Source organism: Hydra viridissima, unplaced genomic scaffold (genome assembly GCF_058129835.1).
Source record: "Hydra viridissima isolate aposymbiotic clone 2 unplaced genomic scaffold, HvirCarnegie_v1 scaffold_18, whole genome shotgun sequence".
NCBI classification, from domain to species: domain Eukaryota; kingdom Metazoa; phylum Cnidaria; class Hydrozoa; order Anthoathecata; family Hydridae; genus Hydra; species Hydra viridissima.
The window spans coordinates 2,234,162-2,262,157 of NW_028324317.1; the positions used below are offsets into that span (position 1 = coordinate 2,234,162).

Genomic DNA, 27,996 nt, shown 5'->3' on the forward strand with positions numbered 1-27,996 from the left:
TAATGTTCATTCTGAGGCAAGTGTACACCAGCCCCATAACGAACAAATGTTATTTAAATAGTTCATTTAATTTTCTTTTTTATTAATAAACAATCGAACGACCAAATTAAAAATGAACTATGGTCAAATATTGCTAATATCATGGGAAATTTCATTCGCGATCAGCCTGCAAAATTAGCCCGAAATTAGTCTGAAGTATATTGGTAACAAAAGCTAATTAATTGCTGCATGTTAATTAAAGTAAATCTTAAAAAAATAATTTTAATTTAAAGCGACAAGGATAGAAGTTGATATGTTTTAATGCGAGCCTATATTTGTGACTTCAATAAGTTTGTAAAATGAATTTACCTGATAAAGACCATTTCGTGGTCAGTTTGTTTAATGATCTAGTTAAATATTTCTTTTTCTTTATTTAAAAACATAAAAGAAAACTGGATAAAATGTTGTCTTTGGTGATAGTTATCTTCTTTGCAATTATTAGTCTGTCATTAGGAGAGGATCATATCCCATTGTTTGTAAATGGCCGGCCTAAAGGTGGTTTTATGGGAACTCCAAAAGTAGAAAAAAAGTCTTTGTTAAAGGAAGTCCCTTCTCAGTGGTTCACTCAGCAGTTGAATCATTTTGATGACGGTGATGAGTCTACATGGATGCAACAATATTTTGTCAATGATGAGTACTTTACTGGTGGTCCTGTGTTTTTAATGATAGGTGGAGAAGGCCCACTAAGCCCTCTGTGGGTCACTGTTGGTGCAATGGTTGATTATGCCAAGCAACATGGAGCCCTAATTTTAGGACTTGAACATAGATTTTATGGTAAAAGTCATCCTTTAAGGTATGCTTTCATTTTAATGCTTTGATATTCCTGAAATACTTTGTCAAGTAGAATGTAATAATACCAAAATTCAAAATATTTAAAACCGAAGTAAAAATTATATTCCTAGAAATGGAAATACTTAAAGTTCTAAAAATGGAAAAATTTATATTTCTAGAAATGGAAATATTCCTGATTGATATAATAACAAATAATGAATAAAGTGAATTTAATTTAAATAGTTTTTCTGCTAAAAAACATCCAGTGGCATTTGAAAGGTTGAAGCTGGCTGTAAATTAATGCATAGTAAAGTGAATAGTAAACAAAATCCTGATAAATAAGTTTGAGTTAATAAAATTATGTAAAATTGTTAAATAAAAGACTAAAAACATTCCTATATTTTAAAATCAGTAAATTAAAACTAATAAGAAATATTTGAACTCTTCTATATACTTTGGTACATAGATTGCTAGATTACTTGACACGTTTTTCAAGATATGGTTATACATTTGTGAATGTGTTTTAATGATTTAATGCTTTTGTCTTTGTTTTTTGTTTGTTTTTTTACTGAAATTGTAAAAACAAAAAAAAAAAACAAAAAAAGTTACAATTTTTTTTTAAGTTCTTTAAGTAAAATTCTTTAATCATTTGGAAGTTAAAAGGGTTGACATTGTTGGTTGAGATGTTAGCTTAAGACTTAATAGTGTTCTGTAAATTTTGGGTGCTTTAAGGACTTACAACAGTACTTGCTCCTAAAATTTATACTAGTGCAGTTATTTAATTTTGTAATACCGGAACTTTTGTAACATTTGTCATAATATTTTTTTTTTTACTCTTTATGCCCCAGATGTTTAACATGGAATTATTCTTAGTTATCATATTTAGTGATATGACAACGGAAAGCCTCAAATATCTCAGTAGTGAGCAGGCTCTTGCTGATTTGGCCACTTTCAGAATGGCTATGACTTCAAAATTTAATCTAACTGAAAAAAACAAATGGATTGCATTTGGAGGCTCCTATCCTGGTGCATTAGCAGCTTGGTTTCGTTATAAATATCAGCATTTAGTTTATGGTAAGTTTTTTACTTTTTAAAACTTAGAATAAATGGTGATTGTATTAAACTGTGATTTCTTAAATAATGAAAAGCACCATGATCTGCTGTATTTCTTAATTTTGCCTTGAGACCCTTCATTGATTGATCCAATAAACTGAATTAAATGTGAGAGGATATTGTTAAGAAATGAAATGATGACAAATATTAATCATAACTTCTTCTATAAAAATTTTTAATGTTTTTAGTAAACAATTCAAATCTCAGTAATGATGATTGTTTTGTTATTTTAACTTAAGGAACAAAAAATTGTCTCTTTTACATAAAAATAATGCATTTTTCTAATGCCTGTTTGTAATCATATAGTTTAACAGATTTTTCTCAAAATGTCAGGTGCTATTGCTAGTAGTGCTCCTATTTATGCTCAACTGAACTTCATACAATATCTTGAGGTCTCTACACAATCTCTTGGTTCCACTTCTTGTCAAGCAAATGTTGCTGCTGCAACTAAAAAGTTGGAAGAATATTTAAAAACTGAGGCTGGTTTAACGTTTCTGTCTCAGAATTTCAAGTAAATTTTTTTTTTTTTTTTTTTTTTTTTTATGTTTATGAATGTTTTGAGACTTTCATGAAAATTGAGAATTAAAGATAGAGCTGAATATTGGCTTTATGTTTGTTAAGTTGCAAGTTATGTTATCTAAAAACTATTTGTTGTTTTATAAGATGCTAATTTAATGCATGAGATTAAGAGCAATCACCTTTTCTGAGCCCACAAAGTTTTCTGGCTATAAATCTTTGGTGGCTGTTGGAAGCATATACAAAAACATAAAAATTGTGAATTTTTGTATAAATTTATGGTGGTTGTTGGAAAACAGCCACCAAAAGTGTATACAAAAACTATATAATTTGAACTATTTTAGGACATGCAAGCCTTTAACTGAAGACCTCAGAGATCTTCAAAATTTTGCGAGCGTGGTTGCAGGGAATTTTTTTGGTGTAATTCAATATAACAAAGATAATAGAGAATTTGAGGTATTTCATTAATGCACTACATCACTTCAGAAACAGCTAATTTTCAAGGCTAAGTTTTCCAAATTTTTTTCAGGGTGCAATTGGAACAAATATTACCATCGATCTTTTATGTAGTATAATGAATCTTAGTCAACTCGGAGATGAATTAAATCGTTATGCAGCTGTAAATGATCTAATTATGAAAACATATGAGCAGAAGTGTTTAGATGCATCGTATGATGATTATGTTAAAAGCATGAAGGAAACTAGCTGGGATTCATCTGCTGCAGAAGGAGGTAGGTTTTTGTTATAAAATATTTTTGTTATTTTTACAAAATATTTTTTGCCCTCAATTTTTTTATAAGTAATTTCAATAAATTTTTAAAGTTAATTGCCAGAGTATTTATTTGTAATATGGCATCCTGATGTTTACTGTAAATGTGACTGTTAAAGTAATTTAATTAAACGTTAAAAATTTAAGTTAAAAAATAATTTCAGCAATAATATGTTAAAAGCATATTAAAATAGCCATAAACCTAAAAAAAACAACAACATGTAATTTGGTTACAAAAGTGTTTTACATGGGTTGAGTGTTTTTTGCTCATAAGTTTTGCTCATAGTGTATTTATAAAAAACAGCTTAAATTATTCAAGGATTATTGCTTTAGGTCGACAATGGTTGTATCAAACATGTACAGAGTTTGGATATTATCAAACAACAGATTCCAAACATCAAGTCTTTGGTACCATGTTTCCATTAGAGTGAGTAAGCTTTACTCTAGTGTTTGTCAATTTAAAGTCAAAATGAATAATTTTTCTACTGTTTTTGCATAACAGCTTTTCACTGAAACAATGTGTTGACATATTTGGAGACAAGTTCAATGAAAGTTTAATCAATCGAGGAATTGGTTGGACAAATGACAACTATGGAGGATACAGTATGAATGCAAAGCGTGTAAGTATGAAACTAAAAGTAACATTAAGTACATTATTTGAAACGTATACCTGTATTTGTAACATTGTATCTTTTTCTACATGTTACATTCAGAGAAAAATCTTCTTTCAACCAGAATCTTTTAAAGTATACAAATTCTGTTACTGATAAAAGCAGCTTACATTTTTGATAGTAATAATTTATTACTTTGAAAATTTGAATTCTTTTGTGGTTTGAATCTTTTTCAGATTGTTTTTCCGAATGGTTCAATTGATCCTTGGCATGCATTAAGTTTTATTGAAAACAGAAAAGATATGACTTCTGTTTTTATAAAAGGTGGGTGCTTAAAATTACTAGTTTTTTACTACTAATTTATCATTTAACATTAAAAATATAAATGTCATTTTTTTGTAGGAGCTGCTCATTGTGCAAATATGTACCCTAGTTCACCCAAAGATTCTACTGAGCTGAAAGAAGCAAGGGAACATATTGGTGATATTATCTCAAAGTGGGTCTCCAAATAAAGAATGATTTAAATTTAAAGAGTTTTTGTATTGTTTTCATTTGTTTTACAAGTTTTTTAAAAAAAATTATGACTTAAAAAATATTTTTTAAAATATTTTTTAAAAAATATTCCAGCTAAAAAAATTTTCATTTCCATAGATAATTTTTATACATTCATATTGTATATTAAAATGTAAAGCATTTTATATAAAATAATTTTATAAATAATATTCATGAGTATATATTCATTTTTATTTGCAATTGTATTATAATTAATTTCATGTGATTATGTTAAATTTATTGGTAGATTTGCCTTTTATTTAGCTATTTAGCTAAGAAGTTTTTATAAATAAATTACAAATAATTCTATCAAAACTTTTTTTATTGGCTTTCAATTTTTTTAGAAAATTCTTTGAATTTAGTAAAGCTTGTAATATTAGATTAAGGCAAAGAGAAAAACTTAATGCAAACCAAGGTTTACTTTATCTAGATTTTCCAAATACTTTTTTAATATCTGATTTAAATGTGTTTACAATAATATGCTAAAATTTTTTAAAGGTGTAGAAATTTCAGTAGACATTTTTTAAACAATTTTAAAAAGTTAAAATTTTGTTTGCTTTCATTTTTTCTTTGCTTCTCCCCTTTTTTTGCTTCTTAATAATTGTTAAAGTTTTATATGATTGTATTGATATATGATTGTTTAGTATTGATGTATGATTGTTTAGATAATTAATTTACAAAGCATGTCATTTAGTCGATTACTGCATTGGGGTCCAGTAACAGCGCTCTTTATTATTATATCGTTGTTTTTTATTTCGATATTAACAGTGTTAATATGGTGGTACCCGAACAATGTTCCAGGGACAATAAACTTGGTCTTAATCTTTTTTTGGTTATTTAACATACTGCGAAACTTCTTCAATGCTGTTTGGCTAGGGCCAGGATATCTTCCTCTGAAATGGAAACCGGTAATAGAAGCATTTTTACTATCAGAATATTTTTTATGATAAAGATAATATTATTAGTTAAATTGTTTAGCTGCAATTTGTTGAAACTTTTTTTAAAAAAAAAAATGAACAAAAGAGAATTTTAAGTGGTGTTCCCATAAATAAGTTTTTTGTAAGGATTTTGAAAGGGTCCAGTTGAAAGATAGTAATCACTGTATCTTTGAAGCTTAAAATGCAAGGTAGTTCAATTCCTGAACATAAATTGTTTATTAATAAACACTAAAAAAAATTTTTTTTATTTCTATGAATCTAAATTGTATTAAAAACATTTTTCCTTTAAATAATAGAAACTTGACAGTGATGCTCAGTACCTACAGTTTTGTGAGGATTGCCAAGGTTATAAAGCACCTCGAGTGCATCATTGCAAAAAGTGTTCAAGGTTGTAATTTTTTTGAATGCTGCTAAAATTTCTTTTTTTCAATGAAAATTTTTACAGTTGCTTTCAATTTTAAAAACAAAAGAAAAAAAAAATCAGAAATCAATTTAAAGTTTGAAGTCGCAAAAACAGCATTACCAGTCATTAAACATTAAAATTTTTTTTTAGGTGTTCAATGAAAATGGATCATCACTGTCCTTGGATAAACAACTGTGTGGGCCATTGCAACCATAAATCATTTACACTTTTTTTAATATTTGTGACCTTGGGATGCTTGCATGCTTCTACCATCATAGCACTTTGTATATATGATAACTTGCTTTGGGTAAGATAGAGTTAGTTTTTTATTGATATTTGTTTTATGCATTTCATAAATTTTTAAAATTTTAACTGCAGAATTTTTGTTTTAGCATAGTGGACGTATTTATATAACATATGATCGCGATGCTTGGATCCCAATGCGTCATTCCATTATGCTAGTTTTGTTTTTTGGTTTTGGAATGTCATTAAGTGTGGCTTTGTCCGTTGGGTTTTTACTCTACTCTCAGGTATTTTTAAATATATATAAAAGCAAATATTTATAAAACAAATATTTATAATAGTAAATATTTATAAAATAAATATTTATAAAACAAATATTTATAAAACAAATATTTATAAAAAAAATATTTATAAAAAAAATATTTATAAAACAAATATTTATAAAATCAAAAAAAACCAATATTAAATGTGTTTACCCTCTGGTTTAATGCAATGGATCAAGTGAAAAAACTTTTGTATGAAAAACTTTTGTGCATGAAGCTATAGCAGTTTTAGAAGCCTGTTATAAATTGAAGTGAGGAATACAAATTGATGAATTTTTATATTTTTGGTTTTTCCAATTCTCTAATTAAATTACTTCAAAATTTTTACCCATAGTGAATGTATTTTAGATAACAATTATTCTGTATAATCAAACTGGAATCGAGGCTTGGATCGTGGAAAAGGTATTTAAAGCATACACTTTGGTTTGGGAATCAGTTGTTAAAATTATCAATACTTATCATTTACATTTTAAACAGATTTGCAGATGTAATATCTATAATATCTTTATACAGGCTGAAACTAGGAACCGAGAAAATGAAGACAAGTTTGTATATCCATATGACTTGGGTTGGGTGAAGAACCTAAAGCTAGTAAAAGCGTCTATTGTTGTTTTAAACTTCATGATGTTATTTAAAATCGCATAAAATTTTTTCAAATCACATAGGATAATATTTCTAGTTTTTTAATATAAGTCCATAAATTTTAACTATTTTGTAATTCTTGCTACATTATGAATTTGACTTTTAAAATTCCAGTTTTAAATAAAAATTCCCTTTCATTTTCTTGATGACTTCCTGAAGACTGTTTTTTTTTATTTTTGCAGGTATTTACATGGTCTCATTATTATATAGGTGACGGAGTAGATTGGCCAGTTCTTGAAGGTTGCAGCCCATATGCCCTTACTGTAAGTAAATCGGCGAATTTTACGGAATATTCATGGGGGAGTTAATTTTGGTAAAAATAATCCTGGGAAAAATTTATGAAGAAAATTTGTATTAACATTTTGTTACTTCTCACTATCTACGTGTAAATAATGATAAACTTCGATTCGCTGGCTTAAAGATTAATTTTTTTTTCTTAGGGAAATATTTAAGTAGAGTTGACCAATCAAATTGCAGTTAGCCAGCGAATTCGACTAATGGAAAGTGTTTCGTAATTATTTTGTTTAGATTGAACAACTCATCCAGAAGCAACGAAAAAGAGAAAATTCTGTAAGTTATTTTGACGAATGTTCTGACGATACTCAAATTTTCCTCTAAATTCTCGTTACAATTCTCGTTACAATTCTCGTTAAAGTTCTCGTTACAATCTCGTTACAATTCTCGTTACAATTCTCGTTACAATTCTTGTTACAATAATGCTTCTTGTATATTCTAGGTCGATTATGAAGCGTGTTCCAGTTATTCTGGGTATCGTTTTCCTGTAACACTAGGCTTAAAAGTTTGCTGGGATAGCCCTTGGACTGTGGAGAGCAGAATTTTATTAGAAAAAGGCGATATATTTCTCGCTACACGATGGCGAAAGTAAGAATTATTGCGAAATTAAAAGTATTAACTTTTCAAATAAACATGAAATCCAAATTAACTTTATATTTTATTCATTATTATTTATTATATTAGTAAATTATTTTTATAAAGCTTTGATAAAAAATATTCTAAGTTACCGTCTCTTTGCCGTTCTTTAGTTGTTAAATGTGTATGAGTTATTGATATTTTTTGCATGTGCTTATTGCATATGTTCGTGAGTATGATTTCTAAAAAAAAAAAAAATTCTTTTTTAGACATTGGGTCTTTGGTGAAAAGTTATACAGTTCTACTGGATCACTGAGTATTTCCTATTGTTATTTTCTTTAAAGGAAGTTATTTTAGTTTATTTATTTACTTTAAACTAAAATTTGCATCGCTTACTTTAACAGAGCTTCCTTCGAACAAAGATGCACACCATCTAAAAGGCTGGGTACCGCGTTGCTGTTTGAAGGATATATACGAAAACGAAGATATAAAAGAAAATAAAAAAAAATTGAACTGATCTGATATCAGAGTTCTCAAAAGAACACAAATTTTTAACTCCTTTTTTACCTTGTGACGATTTTTATATACTGAAGTTTCACATCATGATGTTATTGCGTTAATTTCTCGACTTTTTTTTTTAATGTTCACTATCAGACTCCTATTTAAAGTGCCTTTTAAAGTGCAACAAATCAAAGATTATACAACAGGCTCATTCTGTTTTGTCACGGGAATGACTATTTCCATCCGTCGTGTTTTACCCCACGCTGCTTATTGAATAAGCGAGGAACAAACAATGAGCTCAATTTTTTATTAATAGTTCAACATTAGTGCAATATCTGCCTTTTTATCTCCCAAATTTTTACGAAGCCAGACATGGCAAAAGGAAATTTTGCTTCAGATTTAAGAACGTGGTATGTAAAAACTGTATCACTGATTTTTTACGAAATATTTTACTTAGGTTTTCTTTATGTAGTTTATTTTAAATTGACACCATGAAAAATTTTTGTATCAACTGACTTATTGTAAGGATGTAATAGCAAAATTTGAACAGAACTACACGCCCCAAAGGATTTGTAAACATCTATAAAGAGTATCCTGTGGTAAATCAGAAAAAGAATACCAGCGGTTAAAGGTTAAAATTTGAATAAAAAACAATATCCATTTGATCAGATTTTAGTAGAGCTGTTAAAACGCAACTGAAAATGATCGATTACTGTTGATTGATTGAGCTTGAATTCTATAAAATCTCATAGTTTCTTCAATCAAGAATTTATTTTTAACTCTTCAGAAATGAAAGAATCACAAAATCCTTATTCTTTTCTTTCTATTGACAACTTGTAACATGTATTATCAAATATGTCAATTTCACTGCTGAACCACATCATTCATCGCTCCAAAATAGTATTTTCTGCAAGTCAGTCAGAGTAGCGAAAGTCAAAATTATTTGTTTAAAAAGACTTAAGAGTTTACCAATTTTTCTATTACGTAATAATAACATAACTCAAGTGAACTAAGGCGGGAAACCAGGATTTTTTCAACAAAAACTGTACTTATGCTATAGTTGATATTTTGTTTAAAAGTTAAACAAAATGCCACATATTTGGTACCGTTGGAAAGATTTTTTGATGAATTTCTTGATGCAATTAAAATATATATTTTATAAGTAACCTACGAGATAGGATAGGCGCTAGAAAGTAGCCAATATTTACTACAAAACCTGTCCGCGCACAGAGATTAGCGCTCGTTTTCGGCTAAATTTTGCCTCAGAATATCCGTTGAGCTTTGAGCCATACAATTACATCGTGACAAAGTCTTTTAAATTAACATAGAGCTCGAAAATTAAATAAAAACCATCTTTTTTTTGTTTTACAATAATAAAACTTTGTTTTTTATAGAACAAAAACAAAAGTGATAACGTTTGTCACGTACTTTTTGTGCACAGTTTTCAGTCGTGTTCACTAAAAAGTAATAAAAATTTATAAATAAATTATGGTTCGGTTGCGCCAAAGATAAATGTAATAAAAATGAGTCTTGGTTGTATTTTACTCGGTTATATTTCCTCAATATTCTCGGCTGTAGTTTTCGGTAAATTTATTATATAAATTATCTTACGCGTCATTCGCAACAGAACTGTTTTTTAAAAATTGCTTATATATACAAAAGAAATTATTGACGCCAAATACGGTTTGCATAAATTATTAAGTTCTCGGTAGCGAAGCTTACCGCGGTATGCATAAGTTATTAACGAAACAGCCGATCGAATTTAACTAAAGCTTTCGGCTTTTTTTTTAGAAAAAAACTGGTTTCCCGCCTTAGTACACTTGAGAAGAAAACGTGTTATTTCCACGCAATGCAATATCTGCACCACACCTTATGACACTTTTACAACAGTCATTCACACGTTTTAGTTTTTTTCCAAATCGATGGTAGTGATGGTAGGTGGTAGTGACTTGAACCACTGCAGTCTGGGCTTCTTAATTTCTTCTACACACGTGAAATCATATTGTCGGACAGACTTCTTGAAATTTTTAAACACACATCTGCCTCATAGGTTCAGTTCAGGGCTATAGGCTGATTGAGCGATCACTATGACATGTCTTCTTTTGTAAAGATGCTGTAAGATATGATGGAGACTGCATTGCATAGAAATAACACGCTTTACTATGTTACTATTTTGTAGCAAAAAATATTGGTAAATTCCGAAAAATATTTAAACAAATAAGGTTGTTTAAAGTAATATGCAGAAAAAGATTGAAGATGGCTTCAATGTGCTCATTTATATCAAAATCAAAGCAAGCGCTGGACTCTTTTACATGACTTGTGATAATGAAAAGTTCTTGTCTGCAAAAAGAACTTTGAAAGATGTTGTTTATGATAAAGTTGTGTCGTTCCAAAAGAATGTCTCTGTAGTTAAAAGAATATTAATGTAGTTCCATAAGAAAATTAATTGACGATTTATTTGGGTACCAACCCAATTACCGCTTTAGTTATAAGAGAGTAGAAAGATATCTGCTTCAATCATGATCTTACTTGAGACTAAGAGAAAGACCAAGATCTTACTAAAGAAGAACTCCCTAGAGAAAATTTAACTTAAAAATATTTTACTTGAAGTAAAAGCATTTCACATGAATTAGAAATTACATGAAATAACAAGTATTTTTTTCATTTGTTTCAAACAGCAGTTAAAGTTAAAAAATAATTTTTCACATTAAAAGTAACAATGGTCCATCTCGTAGACTTGTTCCCCAGGCCTTTCAATTTCACTAGTGATCCCTGAGTTTCTTCGTGTTCGGCCTGCAAAATATTTGAATACTGGTCCGGATTTATCTTCATCGCATTGCAAACAATTATTAAGACTTCCATCGGGTTTGTTAAACGGCTCGTTTATTATCTTCGATTTCAAGCATACAAACAGGCAGTTTTTGCGAGTGTTTATAATGTTAAACTTCCAAATGTCGACGCAGGAAGATGAGAAACCTAACCCCGTTAAACATGAAGATATTTTATAATTCAGAAGATGAGTAGCACATGATCTTACTGGCTGGGTTAAGTTCTTCTCTAAATAAAGAGCAAGATCTTGTAAGTTCGAACAAGCCGAGCATCTTCCTTGATGTGTCACTGCATAACCGGCTTCAGTTGCCTGGTTGCGGCTGGGAAAATCTGCAAGCGTATATACTGTTCTTGATTCGTCGATGTAGCGTAGAGCACAGACGCTCTCATTATCTTTTAAATAATCTTCAATTTCTTTGCTCGATTCTTTTGTTTGGTTGCTGTAGGGATTATTTTCAAATCTTGGCCATGGGTTGGCATTGATTTTCTTTTTAAACTCTGCAATTGCTTTTTGTTTATCGCATTTCCATTCTGAAGTTTCAAAGATCGCAAGACAACTTACAAGAGCTACAAGCACTGATACTATTCGAACCATTTGTAACAACCTAGACAGCCACAATTTTTTTTAAAAACAGTAGGCAACGTTCCTTATTTTAAACGAAGAACTACCAAATGAGTTGCTTTTTGTGTGCGTGTGTGTATGATTCGAGTTTGGAAATTGAGAAATATAAAGTTTTTGTTACTTTTAGAATAAGTGCAAAGTTCAATGTTTTTCGACTTTCTGTTGATTACTTTTTTAATAAGGTTTGTACATGCGCTCTGTCATTTATTTAGCTGCTCGAATTTACACAGGATATTCAAATTTTAAGAATTTATGCATTCTATGTAAATGCGAAAAAACAAAGGTAAGAAAAAAAAAAAAAATGACGAAAAAAAAGAAGATATTTAAATACCACAACACAAGAACAATCAAGACACAACCAACAATCACAACACAAGAACAATCAAGACACAAGTAAAATCACTACAAAGCGTGGTGAATACCGCGATGAATACTTTTTTGAACTCCGTTAGTTCATCTAATACTTTAAACTCCGTTAGTTCATCTAATACTTTAAACTGCGTTAGTTCATCTAATACTTTAAACTGCGTTAGTTCATCTAATACTTTAAACTGCGTTAGTTCATCTAATACTTTAAACTGCGTTAGTTCATCTAATACTTTAAAGAGCCCAACCGAATTACACATCGATAACGTTTTGATAGCAGCAGGGGGAAGAATTGTTCTTCAAATAACTTTACCTTATAAAAAATGTTTAATCAGTTTACTCTTTTTTTTTGGTAATGTTAAAAACCTAATATAGTGAAAGATTTTGCATATTCATTCTTGAAAAGTGCGAGAAAACTGAGGCACAACATAGACACACTCGCGGAAAGAAAACTTGAGAGCGGTGTGGATACACTTGCTAAAAGAAAAAAACAGTTACATGAATGAAACTTCGTTTCGCAATGAAAGCTATAAATGCAGTTCTGGTCTTTAATTTTGATATTAAGAATTTAGAGTTTCGTCAATGCAGTTTGAGCAGAAGTAAACTTTTGGATACACTGATAAGATAAACCTCAGTGCAGATTTATTTTAAATCGCGGATGAGAAAAGAGAGGAGGAGAGGGCTCTGGTGTGGTTAAAATTGAGCGCTAAAATTAAAAACTGAAACACATAAATACTTTGTATACTGTTATTATGTGAATATTGTTGTGCAATTGTTTCTATTGTCGTATATATTCCGGTGAGCCGAGACCAACCAGCTATTAATTTGTAATAATATTTTAGCAACGCTTATTAAAATTAAGTTGTTCCTTAACAACAGAGAAGAGCGTTTTTTAAGCAAACAAGAAAAAACATTTTAAAGTTAGAGAAACCTCACTTGCAATATTATCCACTTTGTTAATAAAGCCTGCCGCAAAACGTTTTTTCCGTTCGAAATAAAATTATGCATACCCGTCTTATTAAATAAATATCGCACAAAGATGCGGACATTTTCAACGGGAAGTTATTTTTTTTGCTTTTTTCAAACAGCTCACCGAGCTCTGCATTTGAATTGAAAAATTTTATCAATGCCTCTCACACGGGTTGTTTTGTTCCATTTCAATACCAACCCGACCTTATTGGAAAACTCTATTGATAACTTAGCACGGTTTGTAGATTTGGGGTCCTAATATCAATGAAATACCCTATGAAAATCCTTTTAGTTCGTAATAGTACATGCCTATGGGAGTCCATGTTGAGGTGTTTTAAAATCCCTCATTAACATCCGAATGGAAATTTGTATCTCGAAGTATTTACAAACTAAATGATCTAAATTCGGACTTTGTCAGTGCTAATTTCATACAGTAAACATGCTCTGTGAAAAAAATTAATAAAATAAGAAATGTTGCCAATCAAATATTTAAGTTTTCTTATCTTTATAACTTTTTTCAAAATTTGATTTATTACGTTGATTCAAGAGCTCGAATCTTGTGTATGTATCCAGAGTTTTTTTCCGGAAGAGGCAGTTGTACAAAACAAAGAAAATTGTAAACAAGGTTTTTGTGAATATATTTGTTAAGTTTGAAGATGCCAACGTTTGCAAAGACCCATGAAGCATGCAGAAAATCTGTTTGTCATTTGCATAAAAAAAGGTGACCAAGAGCTGACCGAAAACTACAAATCAAAAATCCTTCAACAAATCCAAAAAGATCTTGATTTCAATGATGAGAGAGTGCCTTTGGCAACTTGTATCTCATGCCGATCTCAGGTTGGAAAGCTTTGTGATGGGAAAACAAGAGTTGTGCCAAAACTTTACCACTTTGAGACAATTTTAATCAAACCTACAACTCGTTTTTCTAATGTTTGTGAGTGTTTACTCTGCCAAATTGCCAAGCTCAAGGGAAAAAAAAGCATCCATTCAGCAAATTACAAGAATCAAAGCCCAAATTCCCACAGCAGGCTTCTCAAAGTGCTGAAAAACGTTGCACAAAGTGCTTGTCAATTATTGGACGTGGGCTTCCTCACAACTGCACTTTAGGAACTCACCATGAAAATCTGAGGAAAATTGCAGCTGCAGATCCCGTAGGAGCAGGGCAAGTTGCATCAGCAGTTTTGGCTTCTAAAAGTGCCTCCTAAATGGAACAATCAAACTTAGTCAAACAAGTGGAAAGATGTTGTCTATGAGAAGAGGTATGCTATGCTGATTTGATACTGTTAATTTGATTTAAAAAAACGTTTGAACTTGTCAATCAAATATTTGAACAGGGCAAAATAGGGAGAGGCAAAATTAAAGTAAATTAAAAATGCTCCCTCAATATTCTTACTTGATTCTAATTTAATTTACTTAAAAAATATTCTTATTATATTTTGTTCTAAATTAGGTTCTCAAATCTTTATCTAGTTTAATCACTTGATTGATTTTGAACTTTCTTTTTTTTTTTTTGTTTAGGTCCATCATGAGCTCAACAACTCTTTAAAGAACCTCTAACAACAGAAAATATGGTTCAAATACTGCAGGATACTGGACTGCCCAACAATGGAACGCAAAAACTTGGCTAAGCCCTGAATCAAATTAGTTCTGTAAGATTGGTGGAGCCAAGTTTCCCTTTAAAGTTTGCTCAAGCTGGCCAAAAGCTTCATGATCAGTTTATTGTCAGCAGCATAACTCTGGCAGAAAATAAGGAATCATGCCAGATGGTTAATTGCCAAAGTCTCAGCAGTCTCAGTGAAGCCTTTAAATCAGTTCGAAAATTAACAGAATCTGCCATTTTGAAGCTGGGAATTGATGGAGGAGGCTTCTTTCTGAAAGTAAGCTTCACTCACATTGTTTTGGAGGAGGATGAAACGCTGCCAAACAGTCCAGTTCAGAAAACTATCAAACTGATGTCTCAACCCTCAACCAAAGCAAAAGTGTCAAGCAACAAATCCTGATAGCACTTGCACAAAACACTTCAGAGAGCTACCATAATGTGAAGGCTATTTTGAATCTCATTGAAGTTCAAGAAGAATGTCAGAAAGATTCTCTCATCATTTCTTGCGATCTCAAGCTGGCAAACATTTTATGTGGATTCCATGTTGTTGGTGTGATGCCTCATCACCAAATCTTCAAAACTGTGGCCAGTCGAGAACTTTTGGTGAGATCAGAAGACAGCGTTTCGAATTCATCAAAGCAGGAGGAGATTTGAGAAAATCAAAGGACTTCAAAAATGTTGTTCACTTGCCAATACTCAATTTTCCAGATGACAAGCTTGTGTTTGAGGCTATCCCACCCATGGAGCTTCATTTGACCAAAATTCTTTGTTATCTTTGGCCCAAAGCCAAGGAATGGCCCTCATCACTTCACATTCCCATCCAGCCTTTCCATGGTGGTCATTTCAATGGGAATGACTGCATGAAGCTCTTGAGAGGTGTGAGCAAACTCCAACGGCTTTCAGAAAAGGAAAATTTTGCTCAAGCTCATGTCTTCATTCAAACACTTACGCTATTCAAGGATGTTGTGACTTCTTGCTTTGGCCAGAATTTGGACCCTGACTACGAATCCAAGATTGCTCAATTCCAACAGAACTACGTTAAACTTCCGATTTCAGTTACCCCTTAAGCGCATGCAGTATTTTTCTATGTGCCTCAGTTCATCAAGACGAAAAAAATGGGATTGGGCCTCTTCAGTGAGCAGGCAACAGAAGCCTTGCACTCGAACTTCAAGGTTCATTGGGATAGGTACAAACGAGATTCTTCCCACCCTGATTATGCCAAGCATCTCCTGAAATGTGTAACTGAGTATAATAGCTAGAAAATCTAAACTCTGCACTAAAAAGATTTTTTGCATAATTTATTTCAGAAAAAAAAGTTTGAAACATTTGCTTTCCCATGAAGAGTATTCTAATCAATTATCAGAAAGAAAATTGTTACTTATCTCGTAAGTGAAGTCTTGTAGAAAATAAATGAATACAAATAAAAAGTCCCTATTTTTACAGATCTAGATATCAAGTTTTATAAAAATTTCATGAAAACAAATATTTTGGCATTAAAAGCTATCCATAGCGTATATGAAAGGAACACTTTTGGATAAAAACTTAAATGTCAAATAAGTCCGTTGGATCTTAATGCAGGATTTTGAAATTACTCATTTTGTGCTACAATTAGTATACACAATTACCACCTAAAAGGATTTTCATAGGGTATTTCATTGGTATTAGGACCCCAAATCTACAAACCGTGTTAGATCTAAACTTTAGATAGATACAAAATAACACAGCTTAGAGATAAAAAATAGTGTTTCAAGAAATTTCCCTGATTCTTATATCTTACAGTATACTGAGTCCGAGATAAATGTAATTTATTATTATAATATTATATATTTTATATGATAATATTTTACAATTTTTATATAATATTTATCAATATAATTTGTTATTATGATAAATTAATAATAAAAAAGTTGTATCAAGAACCATTTTTCACATTTGCATCTACGGAGTAAGAAACTCATTTCTTAAATCTGTGCATTTTAATATTACTAAAACCTTCAGTAAATCTAAATAGAATTATATGGTGGCAAATTACACTACAGTACTTCTCTTTGCTTCCCCGTCTCATTTTTATTTGCGTAAGGCTTTTTGTTTTCTTTAAACACCGAAATTTCCAGCTAACTTCCAGCAAAAACTAATTCCAAATTCGGTTTCAGCGCCCGAAAGTACATAGCCGCATTTGTTCAAGGGTTTTCACAGGAAATTACGCTTTTTCACGCTCTTTTTCCCACGCAACAAAAATCTTCTGAAGCTTCTTGAATACCTGCCACTACCGTCTCTGAAAAAGCACTTTTCAAAAATATTGCTAATAACGAGATTTTGCTGAAGGAGATGGTTACCTTTACAAAAGGTTAAATCTGAATATTAGGTAAGTAAGGTTAACTTTGTAAACATGGAAATAAGCTGGTGTTTATATGGTATTTATTCGATTATTCCATTTGCTAAGATACCCTTATTTAGCACTTTTGTAAACGGCCGTATTGTTTCAATAATTTTCCAGAAGAAGTTGTTGCTGTTTAGAAGGCATTTTTAATTTGCGTTTTTTAAATTTATATTTTAATGGTGATTTTTTCTTTTTTTGAGCGATTCATTTCAAATTTAGAAATAATCAAGATCGATAATTCGAGTTCCCACACGTTTTTATTATTTTTAGTTTTGCCAAATTTCTTAATCCCATCTGTCAATAGGAAATATCGCTTCTGTAAACAAAAGAATTCTTAATCTTTAAGTAGCATAACAGATGTAAGTCTATCAAAAGACCGATAAGTAATTATGTAGTTTGATATTTATATATATATATATATATATATATATATATATATATATATATATATATATATATATATATATATATATATATATATATGTATGTATGTATGTATATATTGTGTCTGTGTATCTAGCTAACTTGCTTTTGTCCTAGCTAATTAGTCTGCTAACTTTTGATTCTACATATATAAATTTATTCAATACTAGAAGCTCTGTATTAAAATAAAACTTATTTAAAAAAAAGTCCTACTAGCATATATATATATATATATATATATATATATATATATATATATATATATATATATATATATATATATATATATATAAAATTAATCCATTACAATAATTCTAATAAGAATAAAAAAATGTCTACAACAACTCTAGGATAAGAAATCAGCCAGATATTACAAATATATATTTTTTAATAAATAATAAACTCTAAATAAAAGTTATAAGTTTAAAATATAAACCAAAGCTACTAACTATTAAATATGTATCTAACTTTGTTAAAACTCCATCAAAATTCTATAGAAAAATAGTAATTTTTAGCAGTAATTTATAATAATATTTTTATTGTGTCTTATTGTTGTAATAGGTCCAATTTGATTTTGACTAAAGGTTACAATCATGATTATAGTTAAAAAAACAATATACTTTTGAATTATGTTTCACTTATTTCAGTAAAAAATTATATCAATAGAGATGAAACAGCTGTTATCAAGTTTTGCAAGGTTCAATTTATTTCAAAGAGAATGTTTTTTTTTTAAGTTCTAACATTTAAATTCATTTATTATTTGTTACTTATTTAATTCAATTTTTTTTTGTTTAATATTAAATGATACTTATTTTTTTATCAGGTCCTGGTATTTTGGTCATTTACATAGATTTGTTTCTATTTCTTCAAAAACTCGTCCAAAGGAAGGTGAATATTTTTTCTCAATAACAAATATATATACATATGCTTTAACTTCACTTGCAGCTGAACAGATTTTATATCATATTTGGAACTATTCATTATTTGTTTAGGAGTTAAAGTTTAGTTAAGCAAAGTAAAAATTAACGTAAGATAAAATCTTTGTTCACTTCATATTGTACACCATTTCAGTGAACACCATAATTAAAAATGAAGAAAAAGAATTTTTATTACTAAAACAAAGAAACTGTGATTGACATAAGTTGGTACCTTTTTTTATTAATTTGGGAAATTAGTTTTCTTTTGGAAAGTAATGTTATACAACCTTTCATTAGCTTGCTTAATTAACATGGTTTAGAATTTTTTTTATAGATAAATGCATTTGTTTTTTAACTATATAATTAGCAAAAAGTTTTAATTTTTGATTTAGAGGTTGTTACCCCTATAAACAAAGTTTTAGTTGCTAATAGAGGTGAAATAGCATGTCGTGTTATACATACTGCAAAAAAAATGGGTATACGAAGTGTTGCATGCTACAGTGATGCTGATGCACGTTCAATGCATGTTGAGTTGGTAAAAATGTTTTTTAAGCTTTTTATGGCCAAGAAGTCTTTTCTTCAGTCCACCTGGTTGTAAAGATAATATTTTCAGGGTTTTTTTTAACACATTCATATGAATTATTCTTAAACTTCTTTTTAAAGAAAAATTTGTCTTCTGTTAGATTATAAATTTGTTTGCTAATTTATCTTAACTTTACAAATAAAATGGTGAACTTTTGTGTGCTAAAATGATTGCATGTACTACATGTAGTCACTTGTTTTCTACTTCTTAAAATGCATATGTTGTCTGAAACTTCTTTTCCTCTCCAAAATTCATTTGTGTTAGTTCAGTTTTAAGATTGTTGGTATACAGGTTGGTATATATCTATTACATGGCTATATATGTTGGTATATAGGTTGGTATATATGTATTTTAGGCAGATGAAGCTTATTACATAGGTGGTTCAGCAGCATCAGACAGTTACCTTAACATGGAAAAGATAATTAACATTGCAAAAAAATCTGGTGCACAGGTGAGTTTCAAACACTTTATTCTCTCTGAGTGACACTGAGATTAAGATAGACCTAACTTTTACATGACAAGAAAAGAAAGTTGAGTTTAAAAAAAATCAGCTTTGAATAAGAAGAAAGCAAGTTTTTTTTTTTAGCATTTTAAAATCAATGTCTTTGTATATAATAATATAACAAAATCAAAACAAAAAATTGTTTTTAAATTTGATTTTTACTATATTATTGTATTATATTTATATATATTACATTTATATTTATTATATATATACAAATTTTTGAAGTTTGGTTTAAAGGATTCTGTTGATTTATTTAGAAACAATTTACTGTTGAACTGCTGTATGATGAAAATTAAAACATACAATAATTCATAAAAACCTGTAAAAAAATACAACTCTAATTTAAGAAGAGTAAATATCTTGTTACAATTTTTATCAGGCTATTCATCCTGGCTATGGATTTTTGTCAGAAAAACCGGAGTTTGCCAATCTTTGTGAAGAACACAAAATCATTTTTATTGGACCACCATCCTCAGCCATTCGTGATATGGGAATTAAAAGGTTTGTTTTTTACTATTAGACTTTTAATTTAAAAGTAAAAGATAAAACTGATTTTTGTAGAGTGAAATGATTACAATATTTCACAGGTGAACACATGTCAATATCAAAGTCATGCAAAACATGAGGCAAGTTTGTTGTTGTGGTTAAGAAAAGTTTTAATTAGAATTGCTAAAAAATTTAATCAGTTTAAGGCATTTGATGATTATAAACTTTATGATTTAGTTAATTTTATCACATAGTACATCAAAAGAAATAATGGGTGCTGCTGGAGTTCCATTGATTCAAGGTTACCATGGAGATAACCAATCAAATGAATATTTGAAAGCTCAAGCTCTAAAAATTGGGTAATTTTTGTTTTGCTTGATTAATAACTTGGATGTGGCATTCTCTGAAACATTTAGAGGACCATAATATGAGGCTTTCTTTGTATTATTGTGATCAAATATCTTATTATATAAAATTGACTCCCTTTAAATTCCAATCCTACAAAATGAAAACATGAAAAGCTTTATTCTCCTGTTTCAAAACTCATAAAAGTAAAAGCAAACTTCTGACTGGTATTTACTCTCTTATTAAAAATATTTTTTAATAACTGATTTAAACTTTTGCATTGCAAGTTGTTGGATATAGTTTGTTAATGGAAAAAGAATTCTAGAGGAGAATTTCAAATTTCTCTAGCTATCCTGTAAATTTCTCTAGTTATCCTGTAAATTTCTTTAGTTATCCTGTAATGCTGAAAGCTGTTCGGGGAGGAGGTGGTAAGGTAATTTCTTATTTAAGAATGCTTTACTTGAGTTTTAAATAAAATAATTGAAAATTGAACTTAAAAAATATTCCAGAAGAACTTACCTTCCAGTGTTTTTACTGTTTTAATAATCCACAAATAGTTGTTCAGCATGATAATTATAATTGTCTTTGCAAAAAATCTTTTAATTTAGTCATACAACTCATATTTTTAATACTTTTTAAAGGGTATGCGAATTGTGACAAATCCTTCTGATTTTGAAGCTTCTTTACAATCTGCTCGCAATGAATCCATAAAAGCTTTTGGTGATTCTAGTATGCTTCTGGAACAATACGTCAAAAGACCAAGGTAAAATAGATATCAAAATTTTTACCTTTAGCTAAAAGATTTCAAATGAATTAACAAAAATGACAAGAAATTAGCTTAAATGAAAGGCTTTGATAGTATTTGGCATTTATATTATTTATTTGTATTGTTATTTATATTATTTATAATGTTATTTATTTGTTTAGTATTTGGTTATATATATTTGGTTTATTACATTTTCTATGTCAGAAATGTATATACTTTTTTTTTTGGAAAGACACGTTGAAGTTCAAGTTTTTGCAGACAAATATGGGAATACAGTGTATTTGTTTGAAAGAGATTGTAGTGTTCAGAGAAGGCACCAGAAGATTATAGAAGAAGCTCCAGCTGTAAGTTATTAAATTTGAATATAAAAAGTGTCTTAAATTTAGATAAACCTTTACTATTCTTCCAAACGCATTGATGTAAGTTTAATTTTTTTTTTCAAAAAAAAAAAGCCTACACATATTTATAAGATTATTTTCAGTATATCAAAAAATAATAATAAACTGTATAACAAAAGTATATTACCGTGGTGTGACCTAACAAAGTCCTATGCTTTAAGAAAGTCGTAATTTAAGAAATGACAAATTTCATATATTTAAAAGAAACATTTGCAGAAAATAACTTTGTTGTTTTAACTAGATATCTAGTTAGATAAAATAACTAAATTTATTTCTCTAAATGTTTATTTTATGTATATGAAATTTGTCATTTCTTAAATTGAGACTTTCTTAAAGCATAGGACTTTGTTAGATCACACCACGGTATATTATTTTCAGTTTTTTAGTTCTACTAATATTCCAATTTTACTTCCCTCATTTACCATCATCAAATCAGTTCACCTATCATTCTTTCTAGTTTTTTTCATTTTTATTTTACTCATTCATCATTCTAAAGTCTTAAGAATATTTAAAAAATTTTTCAGCCTCATATGTCTGAAGAAATTCGTAAAAAACTGGGTGAGGCAGCAGTTAAAGCTGCAAAAGCTGTTGGTTATGTTGGAGCAGGTAATGTATTTCATACATAATTATTTAAAGCAATATTTGAGCTCATTTTTTAGAATAAACTTAAAACAAAATAGCTGTAAAAAGACTCAATATATGGTAATTGTAAAAAAAAAAACAAAAAACAGTGGAATGCTTTTTTACAAAACCTTACATTTTTTTTTTCTTTAGGAACGGTAGAATTCATTTTTGATGAAAATGGAAACTTCTATTTTATGGAAATGAACACACGATTGCAGGTTAAATGCTTCTTTTGTGAATTTTTGATAACAACTTTTATGTATATATGCTCTTACAAGTGTACAAGTGTATATATTATAAATGTATTGAATTTCAGTTAGCACATTTTTCATGCGGCTGGATAGAAGTATAAAATCCACCTGGAATATATTTGTTAATTTAGTTTTTGATCTTGAATTCAAAAAGAAAAATAATTGATTTTGATTTTCTTATTTATTTTATTGTTTTAAGCATTATGTATAAGATTATTAAATATAAAAACCATAATTAAACTTCTTAATTATTCAAAAAAGTTAAAGGATTTTTTATTTCAATTTATAGCAAGGTAATTTGCAGAGAAATAAACAGTAATGTTAATACTTCATAGTAATTTTAATATTTTAATACTTCAGGTCGAACATCCTGTAACTGAAATGATATCTGGTGTTGATTTGGTAGAGCTACAAATACGTGCAGCTGCAGGAGAAGTTCTTCCATTTACACAAGATGATCTTTTACTTAATGGACATTCATTTGAAGCTCGAATATATGCTGAAGATCCTGATAGGTGACTTAGGATATTTAATTTTTAACTTTTTTTTTTTTATGAGCTTTTTAAAAATATTTAAAATGGTTTTGAAAAAAGTAATAATTATTTTTTTTTATTCAATGCTCACTTAAAAATAAAATAAAATAAATACCAAAAGATAAATACCGTAAACTAAAAGAAGTTACTGGCCTAATATTTTTGTTATATTTTCAAGAAAAATTGTTTTATTGTTTAGGCATCATGCTAAAACATACAAATATATTTTAAAATCTTGAACACAGCAATTAAATAAATCAATGAAAAACATAATGATGATAAGTCAAAATCCATGTAACAATAAACATTAAAACTAATAATTAATATATCAACCACATTCTTTGAAAGATATTCATTGGTGTTACAAGGATTTTACAAATTTGTCTCCAAATGCTATTTTAGTTATTGTTTTAGACTACTTATGGAATTTAATTATACTTTACTAATTCTTTGCCCATCAACCCCAAATAGATTCAGTTATTGTGATTGAGCTAGCTAAGGCATTAAATTTATTTCATTTTCCTCCATCTTCATCTCCATATTTCAAATTCAGCTTGTGCAATCTCTATGAAGGAGCCATACTTTGTGTAAAGCTGCTGCCATTCTTTATGTAAAGCTGCTGTCATTCTTTCTGTTAATCAGCAAGTCTGTTGATGGAGCCATGCACTTCTTTTTGTGTCTCTGTTAGTTTATTGGTTGATTCAACCTGTATAGATATCACTTGAAAAAGTATATAAGACTGTTGTTAAGATAAATGGTTTTTTTGATCTTCTAAATCCTGGATGGAAGCTTTGGATGTCACCTGCTGTTTTTATATCTTTAGAGTAAATCTTGTGCAGTTATTTTAAATGAATAGTCAAGTTGCTATTTCTCTTTTACTAATCATGTAGGCATGCTTCATACCCATAGTGTCTGCCACTTTTTTATGCCTAATACATTTTGATCTATTCATTTTAATTTTCAGATTTCAAAATCACAAAAAAAAAATCTTAACTGTCATCATTAGCAATCTTATGCAGTCTTATGCATGACTCATAATCAAACTGACATTAACTAATAAAATGTTTATGTTACTGTTTATGTTATGTGTTATGTGTTATATGTTCGTTTGAGAAGAATGAGAATGTAGTAAAATGGAAATCAGTTTAAAGTTTTGCTTTATTTTTTTTATTTTTGTTTTCTATATTTTATTCTATATATATATATATATATATATATATATATTAATCAATTCTATATATTATATTTTGTTTTCTATATTTTTTGGTTGTTTTTTTTTTCTTAATGCATTTTATAAAACTGAATTCTTGAAAAACAAGGAACTTGTGAAATTGTTAGTGACATAACTGTGTATTACATTTTTTTTATTTTTTATGCACTTTTATGAAATACAACATAAAATACATCTGTTTTATGATATTCTCTTTTTTATCAATAAAAATTAATTAATTCAATATAAAAGTTAAATATTTTTTAGCAACTTCATTCCTGGTACTGGTTTTCTAAAGTATCTTTCTACTCCAAAGGAAGATAGCACTGTTAGAGTGGAGACTGGCGTTAGGCAGGGTAGTTTAAATATTTATTATATTTTTCATTGATTATTGCTTTTACTTGTGCTTACCTAAAAGGGTATTTATGAAAATAGTATATGAAATTCTTCACAACCAAAACACCTTCCAGGCTTAAGTAAATTGTAATAACCCCGTGCATCACTTGCGCGCAACCCTTGTGCATCACTTTTAAAGGAACAGCAATTCTCAATGTTTAAATTGTTTTTAGCTCATAGTAATAACTTGTAAACTTTTTCTTTTACTATTGATTGTGCTTTTTCAGGCGATGAAGTTAGTCAATTTTATGATCCCATGATTGCTAAATTGGTTGTGTGGGATAAAGACCGCAAGTCTGCATTAAGAAAACTTATCAACAAATTGCAAGAGTATCATGTAACTCTTATTTTTTCTATTATATTTATTGTTTTTTTTTTTTACTACTAGTTTTATTTTATAAAAATTAGAGGAATCTTAATGACCTTGTAGCTCTTTTTCAGCTGCTCTTTAGTTCTTCTTCAGCTCTTCATAACAAAGTTTGTTTTAAAACAACATAAATTTGTTGTTTTTCTGTACATGTTTTTGTCTTTAATTTTTTAATTCTTCTCATTTTTAATTCCTCTTATTTTTGATTCTTCTTATTTTTAATTCTATTCATTTTTAGATTGTTGGGTTAAAAACAAACATTCCATTTTTAATGAGCCTGGCATCTAATGATGCATTTATTAATGGAGATGTCCACACTGGTTTTATAAAGGTTTTAAATTTGTTGTAGTTTTTTTAAAATTGGAAATAATTGGTCTTAATTTTTTCTAAGTTGTGTTTTAGCAGTATTAAAAATGTTACCTTGTAGGAGCATTATGATGAACTGTTTCCTGTAAAACCCAAAGTTACTGATGTTCAGTTTATAAAGGCTGCATTAGCCCTTATACTTAAAGAGCGAATGAATCACTCATGTGAAGTTATTGGTAAGCACCTTCCTATCAGTTTCTTCTTTTAATATTGCTTTTTCTTTTTTTTTTATCTCAATTTATAACAAAGAGTGGTTTACTCTTTTAATAATAATTAGCTCTTTTAAAGACATGTTGTTTATATTACTCATATTAATAGTAGAAGAACACAGCTACAAACTTCTATTTTATGTTTTTGCAGGAAGATTATACTTCATTTATAATTCATATCATTTTAATTCTCTTCATCTATTATTGAAGTATTTCTATTTCACAATAAGTTTTGTGTTGAATTCACCTCAAGTTGAACGTTTTTGTTTTGTAATTTGGTAGTTCAATAAACTTAAGCCTTCATCATTATGCTCATGCTCTCTCTTTTTTTCTTTTTTTTTTTTTATTTTATCTTTGAGAATAACAATGTCTTTGCATTCCCAATAATTAGGCCTGTATAATTTCATTGGTCTGTAATTTCAATCAGCCAGTTGCATATTCTGGTCTTTTCAATGGTAAGGCTTATAGTTTTTGTAATCCTTTTTTTATAGATAAAAATTCACCTTTTTTAAAGAGCCATGGCTTCCAAATCAACATAGTTGGCAGCACTAAGTTATTTTTGGAAAGTGGTGAACAAGGTTATTGTGAAAATAAAATGTTTTTTGTATGTTTTTGAAACATTCGAAACAATATTGGCTTTCTATAATCATCAATGGGTCAATGAGTTTTTTTTTATTGAATTTTCATTATTTTATGTTAGATGTTGTTGTGGATGTGTCATACCTTAAATCAGGGGAAATTAACATTGAGGTTTAAATTCTTTTTCCTCTACATTATTTTGATTTACTTTACCCATACTTAGTATTATCTTAATAATTTAACATATGAACAAAATTTTCTATTATTTTTCTTTAGACTACTAGCTGCTCTTAAAAACCAATAAAAAAACCTGTTTTTTTTTCTAAAATATTATTTACATATTATTTAAATGTAGGTTGAGAAAACAAAATATTTATGCTCTGGTAAAATCAATAGTAAAAATGGTAAAGAAATCGTTGAAGTTTTTATTAATGGGAAAAAGGACTCATTTGAAATGTTTCACAATAATGGAAGTATTCATATTTTCTCTCAGGTAAGAAAAATGATGATGATGATGATGATGATGATGATGATGATGATGATGATGATGATGATGATGATGATGATGATGATGATGATGATGATGATGATGATGATGATGATGATGATGATGATGATGATGATGATGATGATTTATGTGATGATTTATGTGATGATTTATGTGATTTATGTGATTTAATAGTCTCTCTTTGTAACTCATAGGATGGATCATTTCTTGTTAATCAAAAGCAACCACTATTTGTTACAGAAGCTTCAGATAAACATTTAACTGGTGGTGCTGTTGCTCCAATGACTGGGAGCATTTTACAGGTGTATAACATACTTGTTCAAGTACTTTGATAATGCAAGCTTAATATTCATGGTAAATTTTTAAAGATTAGGATGTGCAATCTTCATTTCCTGGAAAACTAAGAGGAACCAATTAATTTGGCATTTTTAAAAAATGACATAATGTGGCTTAAGTGGAAACATATTACATTTGTAAAGGTGCTAAATATATAATCAGTAAATGTATATAATATATAATATATAAATATATAGTTAGTAAAAATGTTGTGATGGGATTAAGCAGAAAATCATAATTAAAACTATTAAATTAAAAAATTGTGTTTTTATTTGTTGTGTTTTTATTAATTCCAGACTCAATAAACATTTTTTATTTCAGGTTTGTGTCAAAGTGGGTGATGAAGTGAAATGTGGAGATACTATAGCTGTCATATATGCCATGAAGTTGGAAGTAGGATATAATTTTACTTTCTGATTATTTGTTGTTGTTTTTTTAATTTTTTCACATACTAGATATATGCTGATTCTTTTTAATATACTTTGTTATGATATATATTGAATTTTTCCCAAAAGTAGACACTTTACATATGGTATGTGTTGAATTTTTCAGCATAGAGTTGTTGCTCCATACAACGGTGTAGTAAAGGAAGTTTATGTTCAAGAAGGAGGAAATGTTAATAATGGTGACGAACTTGCCAATATTAGTAAATCTGAATGAAGTAAAAATCTAAACAAAAAGTATAGCTTATTTTTATCTCTGAGATTCATTTTTTTGCGTTTCCATTTTTCTTTTTATCTATTTTGAGTCATTTAACACTTATCACTTCTATTACTTGATATTCTATTTATATGAACTTCTATTTGCTATATTGTATTTTAATGTAGTTCAAATATGATTTACTTTTTAATCTGCTACATGTCAATATAATGTTCTTTAAGTTATAAAATATATATTCTGTAAAAAGATTTTACGTTTTAGATGAAAATGGTCTGAACATGTCAACAATTGCCAAAGCATCTCTTTAGTTTGGAGTTGTTGATTCTACTGAAAGACGATTAGAATTGAAAACTTTTCTGTGCAGTTGTTTATAAGAAAAGTTTTCATTATGGTTTACATCAACCAACTCAGCTGATATTTGTATACTGAAATGTTTTTTGACATAAAAAGATTTGTTTGGCTGCTTATGGTTTTTTT

The 27,996-nt window shown here is 28.9% G+C and overlaps 3 protein-coding genes and 1 pseudogene across 10 annotated transcripts; all 4 read left to right on the forward strand.

Annotated features, from left to right (window-relative positions):
• The first annotated feature begins 403 nt into the window (after window positions 1–403).
• On the forward strand, window positions 404–4,392 carry LOC145181721 (putative serine protease K12H4.7). Its single transcript, XM_090074917.1, has 9 exons — window positions 404–832; window positions 1,697–1,884; window positions 2,257–2,434; window positions 2,784–2,895; window positions 2,969–3,170; window positions 3,542–3,635; window positions 3,711–3,828; window positions 4,056–4,143; window positions 4,222–4,392. Exons 1-9 carry the CDS (start codon window positions 441–443, stop codon window positions 4,329–4,331), a joined length of 1,482 nt encoding a protein of 493 aa, XP_089931043.1. The 5' UTR covers window positions 404–440; the 3' UTR covers window positions 4,332–4,392.
• Window positions 4,393–4,967: 575 nt separating this feature from the next.
• On the forward strand, window positions 4,968–8,410 carry LOC149876813 (palmitoyltransferase ZDHHC6-like). 4 transcript variants are annotated; one of them, XR_016448456.1, is made up of 11 exons: window positions 4,970–5,279; window positions 5,606–5,697; window positions 5,863–6,019; window positions 6,105–6,242; window positions 6,627–6,680; window positions 6,792–6,869; window positions 7,103–7,183; window positions 7,361–7,490; window positions 7,657–7,802; window positions 8,060–8,106; window positions 8,195–8,410. XR_016448456.1 is itself a non-coding variant. In XM_090074919.1 (11 exons), exons 1-11 carry the CDS (start codon window positions 5,055–5,057, stop codon window positions 8,305–8,307), a joined length of 1,173 nt encoding a protein of 390 aa, XP_089931045.1. In that variant the 5' UTR covers window positions 4,978–5,054; the 3' UTR covers window positions 8,308–8,410. The 4 variants fall into 4 exon arrangements, 2 of the variants coding, with proteins under 2 accessions (XP_089931046.1, XP_089931045.1); XM_090074919.1 differs by having other exon boundaries at window positions 4,978–5,279; window positions 7,449–7,490; XR_016448457.1 differs by lacking the exons at window positions 8,060–8,106; window positions 8,195–8,410 and having other exon boundaries at window positions 4,968–5,279; window positions 7,131–7,183; window positions 7,449–7,490.
• A 5,240-nt stretch (window positions 8,411–13,650) lies between these two features.
• Window positions 13,651–15,945, forward strand: LOC149876814 (uncharacterized; annotated as a pseudogene).
• A 992-nt stretch (window positions 15,946–16,937) lies between these two features.
• LOC149876815 (methylcrotonoyl-CoA carboxylase subunit alpha, mitochondrial-like) lies at window positions 16,938–27,980 on the forward strand. Of its 5 annotated transcripts, XM_090074913.1 has the most exons (24): window positions 16,938–17,042; window positions 18,128–18,177; window positions 18,304–18,368; window positions 18,790–18,932; window positions 19,336–19,431; window positions 19,865–19,986; window positions 20,226–20,330; window positions 20,707–20,749; window positions 20,958–21,079; window positions 21,315–21,426; window positions 22,005–22,086; window positions 22,255–22,322; window positions 22,716–22,870; window positions 24,366–24,454; window positions 24,722–24,831; window positions 25,100–25,192; window positions 25,289–25,403; window positions 25,928–26,014; window positions 26,137–26,186; window positions 26,371–26,508; window positions 26,718–26,825; window positions 27,181–27,252; window positions 27,412–27,539; window positions 27,781–27,980. In XM_090074913.1, the coding sequence occupies exons 2-23, from the start codon at window positions 18,149–18,151 to the stop codon at window positions 27,517–27,519; spliced, it is 2,112 nt and encodes a 703-aa protein (XP_089931039.1). In that variant the 5' UTR covers window positions 16,938–17,042; window positions 18,128–18,148; the 3' UTR covers window positions 27,520–27,539; window positions 27,781–27,980. The 5 variants fall into 5 exon arrangements, 4 of the variants coding, with proteins under 4 accessions (XP_089931039.1, XP_089931037.1, XP_089931038.1 ...); XR_016448453.1 differs by lacking the exon at window positions 16,938–17,042 and having other exon boundaries at window positions 18,068–18,177; window positions 26,718–27,002; XM_090074911.1 differs by lacking the exon at window positions 16,938–17,042 and having other exon boundaries at window positions 18,068–18,177.
• The last annotated feature ends 16 nt before the right edge of the window (window positions 27,981–27,996 follow it).

What these genes read in the sequence shown, in the direction of transcription:
- LOC145181721 (XM_090074917.1), top strand. Translation starts at nt 441, where the DNA reads ATGTTGTCTTTGGTGATAGTTATCTTCTTTGCAATTATTAGTCTGTCA. An exon ending in GGTAAAAGTCATCCTTTAAG is followed by an intron (nt 833 to 1,696) that starts GTATGCTTTCAT and finishes TATCATATTTAG; the next exon opens with TGATATGACAACGGAAAGCC. An exon ending in TTTCTGTCTCAGAATTTCAA is followed by an intron (nt 2,435 to 2,783) that starts GTAAATTTTTTT and finishes GAACTATTTTAG; the next exon opens with GACATGCAAGCCTTTAACTG.
- LOC149876813 (XM_090074919.1), top strand. Translation starts at nt 5,055, where the DNA reads ATGTCATTTAGTCGATTACTGCATTGGGGTCCAGTAACAGCGCTCTTT. An exon ending in AACGAAAAAGAGAAAATTCT is followed by an intron (nt 7,491 to 7,656) that starts GTAAGTTATTTT and finishes TGTATATTCTAG; the next exon opens with GTCGATTATGAAGCGTGTTC. An exon ending in CAGTTCTACTGGATCACTGA is followed by an intron (nt 8,107 to 8,194) that starts GTATTTCCTATT and finishes TTACTTTAACAG; the next exon opens with AGCTTCCTTCGAACAAAGAT.
- LOC149876815 (XM_090074913.1), top strand. Translation starts at nt 18,149, where the DNA reads ATGAAACAGCTGTTATCAAGTTTTGCAAG. An exon ending in CAGGGGAAATTAACATTGAG is followed by an intron (nt 26,187 to 26,370) that starts GTTTAAATTCTT and finishes ATTTAAATGTAG; the next exon opens with GTTGAGAAAACAAAATATTT. An exon ending in TATATGCCATGAAGTTGGAA is followed by an intron (nt 27,253 to 27,411) that starts GTAGGATATAAT and finishes TGAATTTTTCAG; the next exon opens with CATAGAGTTGTTGCTCCATA.